General features: G+C 43.2%; 1 protein-coding gene across 2 annotated transcripts in view; it reads left to right on the top strand.

Moving 5' to 3' along the window:
* The window catches only part of PPTC7 (protein phosphatase targeting COQ7), a 37,504-nt gene that overhangs the window by 14,436 nt on the left and 5,437 nt on the right, over positions 1 to 17,631 (top strand). Inside the window, exons 1-4 of one of the 2 annotated variants that reach the window (XM_069081413.1) lie at positions 1,162 to 2,181; positions 7,469 to 7,648; positions 12,588 to 12,786; positions 16,750 to 16,873. In XM_069081413.1, coding sequence (XP_068937514.1) covers positions 1,986 to 2,181; positions 7,469 to 7,648; positions 12,588 to 12,786; positions 16,750 to 16,873 — 699 coding nt within the window. In that variant the 5' untranslated portion in view covers positions 1,162 to 1,985. Of the gene's footprint in view, positions 1 to 1,161; positions 2,182 to 7,468; positions 7,649 to 12,587; positions 12,787 to 16,749; positions 16,874 to 17,631 lie in introns of those variants that run through there. The other variant, XM_069081412.1, reaches the window with a different exon arrangement.

Raw genomic sequence — 17,631 nt, forward strand, 5'->3', positions numbered from 1 at the left:
ATGCCAAAGGACCCAGGATACAAAATTCCATCTACATCCAGAGTGAGAATTGAAGAATTTTTTTCACTTTCTTTATTTTTGCTTCCCCTCCTCCATATGGCTAATATGAAAATATGTTTTGCATGACTTTACATGTATAATGGGTATTGTATTACTTGTCTTCTCAGTAGGGGGCAAGGCTGAATAGAGGGAGAGATTTTGGAAGTGAAAATAATTTTTTTTTTTAGTGAAAGAAGAAAGATAAAGGGGTTTCTGCCACCTTTGTAGCATGTTATGAATGCTTCAGGTTAAGGATTTCTTATCTAAAATTGTAATTTAATGCATGAATTCGTGAATGTGTTGGATTTCCCCAATCAGTGAGTTGTCAGAATGCTTTCATTCTCTGTGATACAGGACTGTGGGTGCTAGCAAACTTATGGCAGCCTGGTGGCCAATTTGAGGTTATACTTTTAACCAAAGTTCTAATTTTTTTTTTTTAAGCAATCAGGGTTAAGTAACTTGCTTAAGGTTACCCGGACAGTTATTTCTGGGTGTGGTGCTAAGTATCTGAGCCCAGATTTGATCCCCAGGTCATCCCAACACTGGAGCCGGTGCTCTTACTCGCTGAGCCACCTGGCCACCCCTAAGCAATTGGGGTTAAGTAACTTGCTCAAGGTTACACAGCCAGGTGTTTCTGGGTGGGTGCTAAGTGTCTGAGCCCGGGATTCGATCTCCAGGTCATCCTGACACTGGAGTCGGTGCTCTTACTCGCTGTGCTACCTGGCCACCCCTCTGATTTTTTTAATATGCAAAAAAGAGAGACATTTAGAAGAACAAAAGTATTGGTTTCTTTTTCACTTTTTTGTATTTTTGTTACAGCAGCAGCAAACCTGGTGACTGTTGAAGCTGCAGTTAATGGGACCCCCCCTTTTCCCAGGTTTCAGTGCTAGGGAGAACTTAGCTCTCTAGATGATTTTAGGTGCCTGCATGTTAATGTTTCCTCTGGGCTGGTGCTGCTGAAGCCTTTGCACATGAATTCCCCTGTTGTTCCTTCCCCAGCAGGACATCCCTTTCCATTTGGAATGAGTGTCAGAGCTCTTTCACCAAACAAACCTTAGACTGAGATGATGTTGGTTGGTTCCCCCATCCACAGATGCCCTAGAGGGTGACTTAGTTGTATAGTCCACACAGCCGACCTTACAAACAAAGAAACTGATACCTTGAGGTTGTGACTTGTCCAAAGTCATGTAACGGTAGGATTCATCAGCCCCTTATCTTCTGGCTCTAAATCTCATGAATTTGACATCATCATATTGGCCTTCAGTCCATGGAGGGGGAGATGAAAACAATAAGCAGGACATTGTCCCTCAGAGCATCTACAATCTAGTCCATTTCATTCCAACAAGAATTAAATGCCTACTATGTGCAAAACATCATGCTAGGCGCCAAGAATACAAAAACAGAATTAGAAACAGCTTATATTGGGGGAAGGGGTAATAACCTGTAAATAGTGAAGCAGATAGTCCAACACCCTAGAGAGGTAGGCAGGAACTAGGTTTTAAATGTCAACCTGAAGTATTAGTATTTTCTCCTAGAGGCCAGAAGAAGCTTCCATATTGGTTTCTTGGGCGGCATGGTCAGATGGAGCTTTAAAAGTAAAATCATCTTGGCTGCTATGGAAGGGCAGAGGAGGTTGGAAATTGGAAGTCCAATTAGGCTGTCACAGTAGTCCTGGGATTAGACAAACACACAAATATATTTATACAGTGACTGCTGTAAGGCTGCTCATAGGCATGCAGATGGAGAGACCTTTTGGGGGACCTTGGTAGATTTCTACTTATATTTCTGTAAAGGTAATAGAGATCATCTCCAGTGACTGAGCTTTTATTAAGTGCTCTATATCAGGCACTGTGCTAAGTGTTATGGATGCAAAGACAAATAGGAAACAGTTCTGCCATTAAGGAACTTAGGTTCTCTCTTCACTCTCTCTGTGGATAGGTCATCTCATGTGGAAGCTTTCACATCATAAACCTTCCATGCCTGCCAATTCTATGCTCATCTTAAAGCCAACTCAGGAACTCAGGAGGACCAAGCAGCATGACAGAGCCCTTCCTCCAATCTCTGAGAATAATGCAGTCATTAAAATAGTGGTCCGACACCGTCTCCTAAATGCCCGAACAGAGAACTTCAAGACTCGGCATGGTAGGAAGGGACCTGACTGCCAGCTTGTCTTCTGGTAGACATTGTTCTAATGTTTTGGGGGAGGAGGGCATGGGAGAATTTAACCCTAATTTATGAAAACTATTTTTTTTTTACTCCCTTTGGTTGACCCAGATCTTTTGCTGTTGGTTACGTGTTTTACCTGGAGTATTTAGACATCTCCCTTCACCCCCCAACATTGAAATGTATTCTGAATTGCATTCCCATGCTGGTCTGAATAAATCCCAGTCTAGCTGTCCTAGTTTGCTCTGATTTGCTCTGTGTTTCTGATACAGGATTCTTTCAGTTTCCTCAAAGAAACAATCATGGCTAATAAAAGTAAGATACAGCATCATATTTCAAATATATATTTTATACTGTTGATTTAGCTTTATCCACATTCTAATCCTCAACACAAGACTTTACATTATGTAACTTGTCCTTCACAAGGAAATAAAAAGTACGTGGATTTTCAGGATTTTTTTTCACTTGCTAATCTAAGTTGTATATACTTTGACCCTCTTTTCCTTAAAGAGATTCAGCTAATGGGACCTTTCTGTCATACAGAGAACTTGAGAGAGAGAGAAGCAAACAGGTGTCTGAAAGGTTGTGCACTATTCTGGGAGAAATCTGATTAATGTTGATGTGCTAAATTTATCAGGTCAGGATTGTAACCTGCTGTCAGATTACATAGTTCATGCTAAGGTCAACTGTAAATCTTATATCAGTTTCACATGTTTTATATGTCAAGGACATTTGGAGATGAAACCAATTTGCATTTAACAGCAAAATTGTGTGTCTTTGATTGGAAGTTGATTGAGAAGAGAATTTTTCTTTGAACAATTTGAAAACAGTGACTCAGCTGGCATTCCCAAGGCCTCTGCTGGGACTCTGTTTTACCACAAATTGCTTCCTTCAAATTATGTCTCTTATGGTGGAAACAAGTGTCTTCACTATAGCAAAACAGGAGAACCTCGCGAGAGTTCACAAAAGTAACATCACTGCTTGAAAAGGTAGCAGTTGCTGCGGCTCACCTTGTCCTCATGTTAACATAATGCCACCAAGATATCTGGGTGGTTACACTACAGCTTACCGGTAAATTAAGTAAACATTTATTAAGCGCCTCTCTGCTGGAGCAGTTCCTTAGACAAAGGAACCCATTTAGCAGATAGATCCCTTTGACTAAAATCCTGTAAGGAAAGTCATCCCAGAAGGTACGGAAAAATCAGGACTAAAATCCTAAAGACATAGAGAAATAATCCCAGTGAAAAAAAGAAAGCTGTCATCTAAAGAGACCAATGTAAACTAATGTGGATGCATAGGAAACTCCCATTTAGATTTCGAAAAACTATATAGAAAATGGAAATAAGAGCAGGTAATAGGATGAATACAAGAACAAGAGTGTGTTGTCCTGCAAAGACAGGATGAGGAATGGTAAATCTCAAAAGTAGTTGAGATTTGCAAGGATAATACAATAATTTTTCTTAAACTCACATTGGTGAAAAGGAATATTCAGGAAGGGCCAGGGCTGCAAGTTGGAGCAGACAAGATGTTCATAAGGAGCCTAAAAAAGCCAAGCACTTCCATTTTTCTTCTTGCCAATGAGAATTGTCCTTGGACTGCCAAGAACACCATAGAAAATGCCACCCAGGCTGGGAAGCTGCTAGGAGGAGAACCAGAGCCCCTCCCACCACGGATGACTTCAGGTGACCCACATCCAAAAGTACGGAAGGGGCAGGTATGCTTGAGCCCACTGTCCAGGATCTTTGGGAGATGAGAGGCAGTAAGAGAATTGGAGAAAGGTAGACATCGCACTTTTCAGAGAAGGGAGTCTGCAAACTAGACTACTTAGCAGATGTTTAGCCTGCAGAAGAGAACACTTCATTGAGTGAGGCATGCTAGCTGTCTACCAGTGCTGAAAGGGTGATTGGACGTGTTCTGCTTAGTCCTAAAGAGTTGAACGAGGAGCAATGGGTGAAAGTTGAGAAGAGATAAATTTGGCTGGTTAGAGGACAAACTTACTAACCATTAGGTGTCCTGTCCAGAAATGAACGGGGCTACCTTCAGAGGTGGTTGGTTCCCATCCCTCTGAAGGTCTCAAGCCGGGATGTTGTGGAGGGGATTCTTGCCCAGCTGTCAGTTGGACTAGACAACTTCCGAAGGGCTTTGCCACTCCAAAACTCTCCAATAAGGCCGAAAGGGCACACTGCATGTTCAAAGACTAAAAGAAACAGGCCTCTGTGGACCTGACATTTTTTTAAAAGCAGTTTTTATTGCTATCTTTTGTTTTTTACATCACCTATATTTCCATCCTTCTCCCCTCCCTCTTTCTTAGAACAAAATGTAAAAAGGAGAAGGGAAAAAACCCGGTTCAATAAAATTATCTAACATGCTAAAAAAAAAGTTTGACGTGTATTGTCCCACACTCGGTTCTCTCACCACTGACTGCAAAGAAGTGAGATGAGGTGGGGCTCACATTCTACTGGGGAATAGAATAGGCCCATTAATGTAGAATTGGAAGATAATGTGGGGCAGAAGAACATTAACACCTGAGAGGATTATGGAAGGCCTGAAACATGACCATCTTGAAGGCAGATAAGGATTCTGAGTGATAAAGAAGAGGGATTATATGCCAAGCACGAAGACTGGTCAGTAAAAATGTATTACGGTGCTGTGTGTCAGGCCCTGTGCTAAGGACCAGGAATACAAAGGAAAGCAAAAGATGACTTCTGGTCTTGAACCACCAAGCTAATGGGGGAGAGGACATGCAGATAACTATGTGCAAACAAGCTAGATACCAGATAAATAGGAAGTGAGGTATTAGAATGAAGAGGAATTGGAAAAGGCTTCTTGTAGGAGGTGGAATTTTAGCTGGGGCTTGAAGGAAGCCAGGAGACTGAGATGAGGAGGGAAGAGTATCCCAGGCCCAAGAAAATACCTGGAGCCAAGAGAGAAAGTATTTTGTTGGAGAAAGGTAAGGGAGCCTATGTCACTGGGTAGAAGAGTATCTGGGATGGGGTGGGTGTAAGTTGGGAGAAGACTAGAAATGTGGGACCAGGTTATAAAGGACTTTAAATGCCAAATAGAGGATTTTATATTTGATCCTGGAGGTGATAGGGAGCCACTGGAGTTTATGGGAGGAGAGGGGGGTGTTGAATGACATAGTCAGACCAGCTCTTTTAGTGGCTAAATGGAGGGTGGAGTGTAGTGAAGAGAGACTCTAGACAGGCCGACCTAGCAGCAGACTGTTGCAATAATCTAGGCACGAAGAGATGAGGGCCTGCATGGGGTTGGCAGCAGTATCCTTAGGAGGGGGAATGTGTAAATGGCACAGAAGAAAAATAAGTTCAGTGTTGGACCTACTGACCAATCGGCAGAGAGGTTAAGGATGAATAAATAAACTGGAGAATGATCAGCATAGAGATAATTGAATCAATGGGAGTTGAGATCACCAAGTAAAAGCTTATAGCTGAGAAGCTAAGAGGGCCCAGGTCAGACCCTTGCAGGACACCTCGTGTCATAAGGCATGATCATGATCTGGATGAGATTCTGGCAAAGGAGACTGAAAAAGAATTGTCAGGTAGGAGGAGAACCAGGGGAGAGAGGGGTGTCCCAAAAACCTAAAGAAGAAAATCAAGGAGACATGGGTAAGCAATAGTGTCAAAGGCTGTAGAGAAGGCCAGGGGAATGAGGATTGAATAATTTCTAAAATACATGGAAACAGAATGTTGGGTTGGGGCATAGTATGAAATGAATTAATGTGAAATAAGGCCAGAAAGAGATGTTGGAGCCATGCTCTGACAGACCTTAGAAACAGTAGAGAGCCCCTGAAAGTCTTTGACTCTGCCAAGGCTCTCTCCAAGGTTAGGGAGACCAATGTAAAGGCTGTTGCAGTGATCCAAGGCGAAAGATGATGAAGGCCTAAACTTGGTAGAGGCTGGGTTGAATGGAGAGAAGAGAACTGAGGCAAAGGGCATTGTGTCAGTTGTGCCTAGGAGCAGGATTTGCCAGCTGCACAGATGAGGTGGAGGGGGTGACGGAGAGAGGCATCAAGTGTGACCCCGACATTTGGAAGCTGAGGAGCAGAGAATGGCACTGCTCCTGCTGGGAGGTTAAATAGGGAACATAACTGACTGTTGTGGACATGTTGAGGATGAGCGGTTGATGGCAGACAGCTAGCTAGGTGGTAATGGGGCCCAGAAGTTAAGAAGGGAGATGAGGGCTAGACCAAGAGATGCTCAGATGCTATTAAACTTCCAAACTTGGGATTCCCTAAGGGTAAAATTCTGCCTATCAGTCTGCCATCTGAGCAGATTGAGATTGGTGTCTACTGTGCCAGGAGGGGAGAAGGCTGCCACAGAACTCTGCTATATGTGTGCTCTGTGCCACTTCCTTGGCTCTGCCAGTCCACCTCAGTGTCCCTCTGTGACTGCTGCCTTTGCAACTCATCCGTTATGTAGCTTGTCGGGACGTAGCTGTTTGCCTTTTTTTTTTTTCATTAGACTGTGAGCTTGAGAGCAAGAGCCATCTTTGACTTTTCATAGTCCTGGCCCTTTCCCACTAGACTGTGAGCACCTTGAGAGCAGGGAGCGCCTTTTACCTTTCTTAGCACAAGTGCCTAGAACCTAGTCAGGCATAATAAATGTTTATTAGCTAACTGTATTTCCCACATCTGACTACGGCTCTCCTTACCAACTTTATCATTGCAGTGGGAAAACAGTTCCATCCACACAGGTTCTTTTACCCGTTAGGAACACATCTGCATATTAGGAGAAATTTATTTAGGAACATTCTGTTTTACTGGTTACACCTCTTTATTTTGCTACAGTTTTACCTGTCATATTTTAAAGTAGACTTTCAATCTTGTAAGAATTATTTCTCAAAGTTGACTGGACTTGTAGTCAAGAGAGATATGGGTTCAAGTTCTGACCCTGACATTACTAGTTGTGTATCTTTTTTTTTTTTTTTTTGCTTTTTGGAGGGCAATTGGGGTTAAGTGACTTGCCCAAGGTCACACAACTACTTTTTGTGTTAGGTGTCTGAGGCTGGATTTGAACTCAGGTCCTCCTGACTCCAGGGCCTGTACTCTATTCACTGCACCCTCTAGTTGTGTATCTTTGAACCAGTCTCCCTCTTTTGGGTCTCAGTTTCTCCATCTGTGGAATAGGATTAATTTTTGGCAATACTTATTTCACTTGGTTGTGGTACAAAAAGTGAGCGACAAGCTTTAAAGTTCTGTATAAATGTGCATTACTCATCTCTTCCCATCTTTTTTTCTTTTCCCTTTTAGGGGTAGCAGATGGTGTAGGAGGCTGGAGGGACTATGGAGTTGATCCATCACAGTTCTCAGGGACTTTAATGCGAACGTGTGAACGCTTAGTAAAAGAAGGACGGTTCATCCCAAGTAATCCTGTTGGAATTCTCACCACAAGTTACTGTGAGCTACTGCAGAATAAAATACCTTTGCTCGGTAAGGAGAGAAAACTCTTACATACCTTCCATTTTTTTCTGTTATAACATGTGACTTAAAACACCAGCAATCCCCCCCCCCGCCCCCCACCTGCAGAGAGACACAACTCAAAGTGACCCAAGACATCACCCAGGCTCTCCCCTGCCGCCTCCTTCCTTACTGCTGAGAAATGATGGTGGGCAGGGGGAAGGTCAGGAAAACCATCTCCTGCAGAGTACTGTGATGGCAGCTCCTCCTGGAGGGCTTTATGGTGGCCCCTCTTCACAGCCCTCAGAGGAAGTTAGAGCCCGTATTATTATGCCTCATTTTACTGAAGAGGAAGCTGAACTTTTGAGAGGTTGTGACTTGGTTAGGATCTCTTAGCTGGTCAGTGTCTGACATAGGTTTGGGATCACAGCCTCTTACTTCATCTCACAAGTCCACTGCTCTCCTTCGCTCTGTCTCTGTCTCTTTTTCTCTCCTCTCTTTCTCCACTCTATTGCTTCACAATATTTATTCTTAGTGAATAATACCCTGTTTCTGCATGAGCTTTTTAAAGTCCCATTCAAGTTGCTAAACTGATTGTTCAGTAACTAGCATGACATGGAGGTGAATCCCCAGTTTATTAAAAAACTTCAAAAAGCATTTGCCCTCCTCACATTCCCCTGGATTTACTCATTTGTATATATGTATTCTCCAGGAGAATGTTAAGTCTTTGAGGGCAGGGACTGAACCTTCATTTCCTAGTGCTTTCAGCATCTAATTTTTGTCTTGATATGATCGTTGGAGAATCACTACTTAAAGCCATGGCTTTGAGCTCATTAAGTAAATAAATAATATGAACTTAACTCTTGAAGGTATATCTGTGATTATTAATTGCTAAGAAATTCCTTTGCCATTGAAGGGTTAATTTCTGGGTAATGGGGGGGCATAATAATCAGAAAGGAAGATAATTGGAAACCTTGAATAAAAATAATTTTTTTAATCTAGCTTCTATAAGCCTTGTATACATATACATATTTACATGTGTGTTGCTAATGGAAGATATTCCAAACTGAAAAATAATCTCCTGAAATTTCAAGAGTAGGAAGGGATGCCCCAGGGTGCCACTCTGAGCTCCTTGTCACTACATTATTAAGCACCCTCCTTTTCTCTGCTGCCCCTTGGCTCTTGTCTGATTGCCCTGTTTTCTGAAATCACTGTGGAACACACAAGGCTATAAAAATAAAACTGACTTGGGTCTCAGCTTTGCAAGGGTTTTCACATTTTTCCTAAATCTTGAAGAACTTTAAGTATAAAAAACGTTAAAATAGGCCACGTTTCTCCTAAAGTACATTTTAAAAAGGGCTTTGCTTTGCTAACACACGCCCCGCTCTCACCTGAATTCACATGTGCCCAAATGCTGTGTAACCCAGCTTCCACATCATTTAGCACAGGATGCCTGCAGATCTCAACTGAACCATGGCTTCTGCCCAAAATGGTCAGCAGTCATGGTGGCTGCAGGAGGTTTGATATTTCATTGTACAGAGGCCACTGGTGGCTCGGTGAATAGAGGGCTGGACTTGGAGTTAGGAAGACCCAAGTTCAAATCCAGCCTCAGACATTCACTAGCCGTGTGACCTGGGCGAGTCTTATTCAGGTCATTTTAGTCACATTCGACTCTTCCTGACTCAGAGATACTGGAGTGGTTTGTCATTTTCTTCTCCAACTCACTTTATAGATGAGGAAACTCAGGCAAACAGGGTTAAGTGATTTATCCAGGCTCACACAATAAGTATCTGAGGCCAGATTTAAACTTCCTGACTCTAGCCCCAGCTCTGTCCACTTTGCCACCTAGCTGCCTTGGCAGGTCACTTAGCCTCTGTTTCCTCATCTGTAAAAAGGGGATAATAATGGTACTTCTCTCCTAGGGTTGTTGTGAAGATCAAATGAGATAATACTTGTAAAACTCTTCCTGGCACATAGTAGGTGCTCTGTAAATGTTTATTGCCCACCAAAAAAAATCACGTATTGCTTACACAAACCCAAAACCCTGTGGAGCGTGTCAGACTCCAGGGAAAGGCTAAGAACTCACCAGTTTTGTTTTTTTTTGAGATGTTTTAGCTACTATGGCCCAGGGTGGTTTCATAGACAAATGACCCATCTTACCTCAGAAACCCAATGAGGAGAATGCAGATCTTCTGAAGTCAACATATCCTAAGAATGTGAAAGGTCAGTTCTAATAAGGTTATCCCTCTTTCTGTTTGCTGCCCCAAAGACTTAGCAGTTGTTTACAAAACCGGGGGCTAAATGACAGTACAAATCCTCCCGTCTTTGGGAATAGGAGGGATCTTTCTGAGAGCTGCCCAGGGATGCTCCAGAGGGGCCTACTCATACTCCTTTGCTCTTCATTTGCCAGCTTGCTCCCTAAACTGCTGGCTTCTTTCTATTCAGAGCCTGATGATTGGCTCAGTGGGAAATCTTTAGCTTTTGGTTGTCAAGCATTGGTTTCCTCTGTTGACTGAGCCCCATGTGCCTCCAGGAATGATTTGGGCTGGAGAAAGGCGTGTCAACTCCAAGCCAGATTTCATTTTGTAGGGTGAGGCCTTAATTTGTCGTCTGAGGCTTTGGGTAGTTAAGAATAACAGACATTTAAATGATTCTGTCAGCTGCCTGTGACCACAGGCATAGACAGTGATGGCCTAGTTTTGCCAGTGAAAAAATAATGTGACTAGAGATCTGTCTTCCCCACAGACCCTTCTTAACTTGTCTCTAGTAGATCTGTGATGCCCTCTTCTTCAGGATGCCTTTGGCGGGGTTGTGTATCTCACGAACAGATGGACCTACTTTGAAATGAAAACTAGTTGATCAATTCATGGAATTTTGGAGTTGGAGGGAACCTTGCAAAGCATTTAGTTCCTTACCCCCGCAAGAATGCCCTCTACCACTCCCTGGCAAGTGGCATCTGCTTAAAAACTTCCAGGGAGGGAGAGCTGCCCAGAGCAGTCCATTCTATTACTGGATGACTGTAATTTAATGGATGAATTAAATGAATTAAATTAATTAAATTAAATTAAATTAATGAATTAAACTGGATGACTGCAATGTAAATATCTTCTGAATTATTAAAAAGCCCTGTAAATTACAGTTAAATATTCTTTTCTTTGGAATGTCAGCTTTGCAATAATAATAGTTAGTATTTATTTAGTACCTAGCTATGTGCCAGGTACTGCTCAACACTTTACAATTATTATCTCATTTAATCCTCATAACAAACTTGGGAGGTAGAGGCTATCATGATCCCCATTTTACAGATGAGGAAATGGAAACAAACAGAGGTTAAGTGACTTGTCCGGGGTCACACAGCTAATTACACAGTCTTCAGCTGGATTTGAACTTAGGGCCTCCTGACTCCAGATACTTTAGTATTGCCTTTTGAATTAAAGGTTCTTGGGGCAGCTAGGTGGTGCGGTGAATAGAGCAGCAGCTCTGGAGTCAGGAGGACCTGAGTTCAAATCCAGCCTCAGACACTTAATACTTACTAGCCATGTGACCTTGGGCAGGTCAGTTAACCCTTATTGCTTTGTCTTCCCCCCCCCCCCCCAAAAAAAAAAAAAAAAAAGGAATTAAAGGTTCAGTAAGTGTCTACATATTTTAAATAAGTACATACATATTCTTAACATTTTAATGTGTTCAGTTCATTGGAGCTCTATCAAATGCCTACTGTGTAGCAGTCTGCCCTCAGATGATCCCTTTATGAAGACACATCCCAATTTCCATGGTCAGTCTCAGTATTTTAAGAGGCAAAATAGTGGTATAGAAAGTGCACTGTTCTTCAAGTCAGGCTGTCCTGGATTCACATCCTGACCCTTATTTTACACTTTGTGATCCTGGGCAGATCACCTCAGAACTTTAATCTGTAAATGGGAATGACACCAGGAATACCTCCTTAACAGGTGTGTTTTGAAGATCAAATGAGATCAGTATGAAAAGTGTTTTGTAAACATTAAAAGTACCACAGAAATGAATTATTTATATATGGCAAAATTTGGAAATGAATGATCACTTCTCCATTCCATTAAGCTACATGTGAAGCATTTCCTTTTGGTCACAAACATCAGGTCCTCACCACCCCATGTGGAAAAATGTCTTCATGACCTCAGCAGATAGAAATGAGTTACTCTTTACCCTAATTTAAAATGTTGATTAAGCTCTGCCCTGTCTTAAATGTTACTGCATCCCCTGTAGAAGGCACAGGTGCCAGTGATGCAAGAGAAATGTCAAGATAATAATGTAGCTGACCTTGTGCTGGCATTTAAATATCAAAATTAGTATCTCATCTTCACAACATGCTGACCTTTTGAACATCTTAATTGACCTTAGCTAGCTGCAATAGCAAGGTTATTTCCATGTGAATTATATTTAGACTGAGACTGAAACCAGATAGATCATTTATTTTTATTTGGTTTTGTTTCAGTGTTAAAACAGAATGGTTCAAAGAGACCTTTTTTTTAATGTGTATTAACTGGAGAAATTCTATATAAAATAAACTAAATGACCCACAAGGTTCATTCTAATTCTGAAATTCTGTGAATCCAACCAAATAAACTGAAACCATCATAGTCCAATATTTATGGCACATCAGTCTCCAACATTAAAATTTGAAGATTTTATGCCCTTAATGGACATTTAGGAGTGGGTGGGATTAAGCTTTTTGGTTAAAAAAAATTATCAAAATCCATTACCTCCTGTTGCTGTCTTCTGAAAATATTCTCTAAAATTCTGTACCCGTCCTACTGTGTTGACATTAATCAGTTTACTGTCAGTACCTATCAGATCAGAATATGGGAAGTGTAAAATATGATCTGAACAAAGGAAATCCAACTAGTGAAATGCTTGTGTCTTCCGTGTGAAGAAAATACACATCCAGAGCAAATGGAAGAAAAGGATTTGGCCTGATGCCTCTTTCCTTCCTTGCTAGGAAGCAGCACTGCCTGCATAGTGGTCCTGGACAGGACAAGCCACCGCCTGCACACCGCCAACTTGGGGGATTCGGGCTTCCTGGTGGTGCGCGGAGGGGAGGTGGTGCACCGATCGGACGAGCAGCAGCACTACTTCAACACTCCATTCCAGCTCTCCATCGCGCCTCCCGAGGCAGAGGGCGTTGTCCTGAGCGACAGGTGAGTCTCTTCTCCCAGCCGCTGGGCCCACTCCTCCTCGAGCGGCTTCTCAGAAGGTAGATTAAGGGCAGCGGTTCTCATCCCTGAAGGCTCCTTCTTGTCCATGGCCTGTTGTATGTGGACACAGAGCTAGTCTGTGTCAGTCAGAAAGATCCAGGTTCAAACCCTGCCTCAGATATGGGCAAGTCCCAGGGCCTCTCTTGGCTTTGGCTTCCTCTGTCTGTGGAGCTGGCGTGGAGGGGCTCAGAAGAGCTGAGATGGAGAGTGTTCTGCCCCATCTGAGCTGGACTCTGCTGCAGTATGTGAGAGCATCATCTGCACAACAAACAGCCCAGACTGAGTCGTATTTGATTGTGCTCTTATGGAACCCAGAGGCTGCCCCTTTTGGTTACTTACATCCACAGGCATCCGGCAGAAGCACTGGCCAGGTTGGACCCAGAGGTTGTCTGGGCCAGTTGACCATTGGGGGTGGGGGAGGGGGATGTGCTTCTGCTTGTGCTTTTTGCACTTGTTGAGGCATTCTCTGCCACCTTTTTCAAAGTTAAACTTTAAATGGCCAAGAACCTGCTGTTTAGTTGTAATGTGTTAAGAGATCTTAAAATGGCTCTTTACCTAGTATGAATGTGAAAATTAGATAGTTGAGAAATGGATTCCCAGTTTCATGGTCATTCCAGGTCAAATTAGAGATGTTGTTCCTGAGAGAGGTTTTAGCGATTGCTCACTGCCCTTTACCTGCTGTTCTGGATAGAACCAGATTGTAAGGCATTGAACCAATTCTTGTTGCTAGCATTTTAATCTGAATAAGTGGATCTCGTGTACAGCTTTATCAGTGTGTAGAGCTTGCTGGGAACTTTTATGGAGACTTGAACTAGATTATGAAATTAAGTATACTGCTGTATTCAGGGAGGGGGATTATAATAAGGCTATTTGTAAAAATTGGTTTATGGAAATAGTGACCCACGATCATAATAACCTGCCTAGGGACAGGAGCTGGGGATCTAAAGGCCAAAGACTCTTAAGTGCCAGGCATCACCGTTGGCCAATAGCACCTGGGGATCATTGATTGGAATAGCTTTGATTTTTTCATTTCGTTTGTGGCACCTGTTTCCATTTCAGGATCCAGCTGTTCTCTGCTGTTTGGGTCCTCTCAGGCTGGGGCAGGAGTGGCTGGCTTGCCTGCAGGCCGGCGGCCATTGCTTTCCTTGGCACTCAGGGCAGGCGGCCAGCATGTGATCACAGCTCATGGTTCAGTGCAGGCAGGTTCCCAGCAGCACAGTGTGTTCAGTCAGAATGGGCAGAAACTGCACCTGGCAGAAGCCCAAGTTCATGGATGGGAGTGTTGGGAGAAGAGAACAAAACTGGCCAATGGAAGGAAGGCTTTCACAGGCTGAGAAGCCAAGGACACTCATGGAAAAAAAAACGAACCAAAAGTTCAGCCTAAAGCTGGCCGTGGGTGCCCTGCTGGTCACTGATGGGAACCCCTGAGGTTCCATTTGTTACCGAAGCCTCTTAGCAGACATCTAGCTGGGCCTTTCCTTCACTGCCACATCTTCAGGGTGATTTTTAACTCGACTGAATCCTCGCCCCTCACCATTCTTCTTTTGGTAATGTCTCAATTTATTCATAACATGCAACTTCAACTGAAATGAGGAGTTTTCCCCTTTATTTACCGTGTTCTGCCTCCTGGTCAGCGTCTGGTTTCCAGCCTCAGTGCACAGGTGCTCTGTGCTCCTTCATTCACATCACAAAAGGAGTTGAATGTGGAGGTCTTAAGGGGTCAGGAACTGGGTGTGAAGTCCGGGAGCCTGCCTCCCAACCTTGGCTCTGTCTCTTTTCACCTCTAGGACTCAGAGTCACTGGGCCCTCTGCCTCTGTGTGGTTTCTTCATTGTTAAATCTGTGATCTGTCTTCATCATAAATACCTGAATGTCACCTGATACCAGTGCTTCCCTGTAGTAGCAAACACCTTGGGGTTAGAGATGTAGGACTTCAAGGGACAGCAGAGCACCTGTCCTCCCACCCCTGCCCCCCAGTCTTACAAATAGGAACCCTAAGTTCCAGGGGTTTTGTGACTTGCTGGATGTTGGGGTCACCAGGTGGTGGGGGGATGGACAGAGAGCCAGGCCTGGAGGCAAGATCTGAGTTCAAATCCTACCACTGAGACCGTGGAACCCTGGGCAAGTCACTTAGCCTTTCTTAGTATCCCCATCTGTAAATTGGGGATTATAACAGCACCTACTTCCCAGGGTTGCTGTGAGAATCACCGGGATAATATTTCTAAAGCACTCTGTGAACCTTAAAGCTTTGTATAAATTATTATTTCTTTTGCCCAAGGTCACACAGGTAAGAAGTGTCAGAGGCAGGATTTGAACCCAGGTCCTCAGACAAATGAACCAGTGCTCTTTGCTCTGAAGGTCAGAAAAAGGTGAACTGGAGAAGTGTCAGCGTGCAGGCACCATGCAGATGGCAGGCAGGGAGCTCCTTTACAACAGCCGTCTCCTCCCAAGGAAGGCTAGCAGAAGCCAAGCTTGGACAAAGCCTTTTGTCTTTCCTTCCTCAGCTTAGCTCTGCTCTCCTGGTTCCCTTCCTCAGTCTCTTTTCCATTTCTTATTGCCTAATTAGCTTTCAGATTTTTTTCCCCCTGAAGGCAGTTTAAGAGATCTGGCCCAACCTGGTGATCAGTGTTGACATCTTAATCACTTTGGGTAGTAAAGCATTAGACCCATCCTCCTAAAAGGCCTCCAGATTCACCTTACAGGGGCCTTTTCCCATTCTCTCCACCGCCCACCCCAGTTCTTTTTTTCCAGTCTCAGGTCTCTACTTTCTTCCAGATGTATTTTCCTGCCTAAAAGATTGTCTCAGCTTTTAAAAAGTCAACTTTCCCCCTCCTTGGAACCTTTAAAAGTCTTTTTAAAGCTTTTTAAAAATACATCCCAAGTCAGAATCCTTGCTTCAAAGAGTCTCATCATCTAAATAAACAGGCAGTCAAGACAGAGAGATGTTGCAGCAGACTTTGCCCTCAAAGCACAAGTTCCTCTGGTTTACATGTTCTCTAGACACTGTACAGAGAGAGGGATTCTCCTTGCTATTTACTTTGCTGCCCTGGTTAATTCAATGTCTTTTGCTTTGGAGACAAAAAAGAACTTAATGTTGAATGGAGAAAAAGAAGAATCTACCATCTCATGTTAGATATACATACATGCATGCATATATACATACATATATTCATATAGATAGATACCCTTATACACACACGTATATGATGCAGTAAATTCTTCTGTAGGGCAGATAGTATAGATACTTAACAGAAAATCATTGTGCAGAATGTCTGTGCTTTCTAACATGGGTGCTGATGACTTCTGAAAGCCAGATTCTCTCAGCCCCAGCCCTCTCAGTGATGATTAGGACTCGGGCCCATTAGAATTAGGAAATGAGAAAATGACTCATTTTAACCAAGGAATTTTGAAGACTGTTTAACATGTGAATCATCCTAAAGCCCTTCATTTCTCTTTGAGCCACATGAGATTTAGTCTTGTGTCAGTCTTGGTTTTTAATTGGCAGTGTCTGTTGTCCTCTGAAAATAAATCCATTTTTCCAAAATATCTCATTAGCTTCCTGTGTGCTTGACCCATCCTGATTTCATTGTCCCACTAAGAACAGCCATTTTAATAGGAAATAAGCTACTTTTTATAAACTGTTGTAAAATAAAAGGGGCTGTGGGTACAAGGAGCCCAGCTTGAAGCCTGATTGTCCCTTTATGAAAAAGAAGCCTAATTGGATGCATTCTTTTAATCACTTGGTCCAGATTCAGGTGCATTAAAGTAATTTGATCAAAGAAAGGCTCACAATGTAAAGTGATTCCATTGATGCAAACCAAAGAAGTAACATGTCTTTGTGAACTTTGTACCGTGTCTGTAAATGATTTGCTTTCCTTTGTTGCTCACGGCCTTGTCATCTCCACAGCCCGGATGCTGCTGACAGCACTTCTTTTGACGTCCAGTTAGGTGACATCATCTTGACAGCAACAGACGGGCTTTTCGACAACATGCCTGATTACATGATCCTCCAGGAGCTGAAAAAGTTAAAGGTAACCGAGAGCAAAGCTTTGCCTGCTAACCCCGGCACCTCAGCCCAGGGTGGGCAGTGCTGGGTAAGCCCCAGTGTGCCAACTTGGGCAAAGGAATCATAGTTCAAACCTTTCAAGTGAATGCAGATAGATGTGAAGGCTGGAAAGATGGGGCTAGAGGTGTGTGTGTGTGTGTCTGTGTGTGTGTGTCTGTGTCTGTGTGTGTGTCTGTGTCTGTGTGTGTGTACGTGTGTGTGTCTGTGTGTGTGTGTGTGTGTGTGTGTGTGTGTGTGTGTGTGTACACACCTGTGTCAGCTTATGCACATGCCATCCATCAGGAAGTGTTAAGAGAATAAGTGGCAAAGGATAGTTTTTACCTCATTTTGTCCTTCCTGCTTCTCTTTCTCTTCTTCTGGTCAAAGCATATCTGGCAAGAGGTGGGAATGACAAACAAATTGCACAGGGTCCATCCCAAGCTGGGTGCAGTTCAGGAATCCATGTCATCAGAACTCCTACCAAAAAGCTTTCTCTTGGACCCTAGAAGGAAATTAAGGCAGCCTTTTCTGCTCCTTTGGTCTTGTTACTCACTTTGGGCATATAGGCCGCTGTTTGTGTTAGTAGCTGTTTCCTGAAAATTGTAAGTGTGGAAAGGTGGCCCTTTGCCTCTCCTGCTGAGCCTTGGGGGCTGGCCTTTTTTCAACAAGAAGTAGAGAAGTCAGTCTCAAATTGGCAGGAAGACGTGCAAGGCAAGAAGCCTTTATGAAGTGCCTCGTGTGTGC

Source organism: Petaurus breviceps, unplaced genomic scaffold (genome assembly GCF_028583685.1).
Source record: "Petaurus breviceps papuanus isolate PSGF00001 unplaced genomic scaffold, PetGlider_PUasm1.0 99, whole genome shotgun sequence".
Taxonomy (NCBI): Eukaryota; Metazoa; Chordata; class Mammalia; order Diprotodontia; family Petauridae; genus Petaurus; species Petaurus breviceps.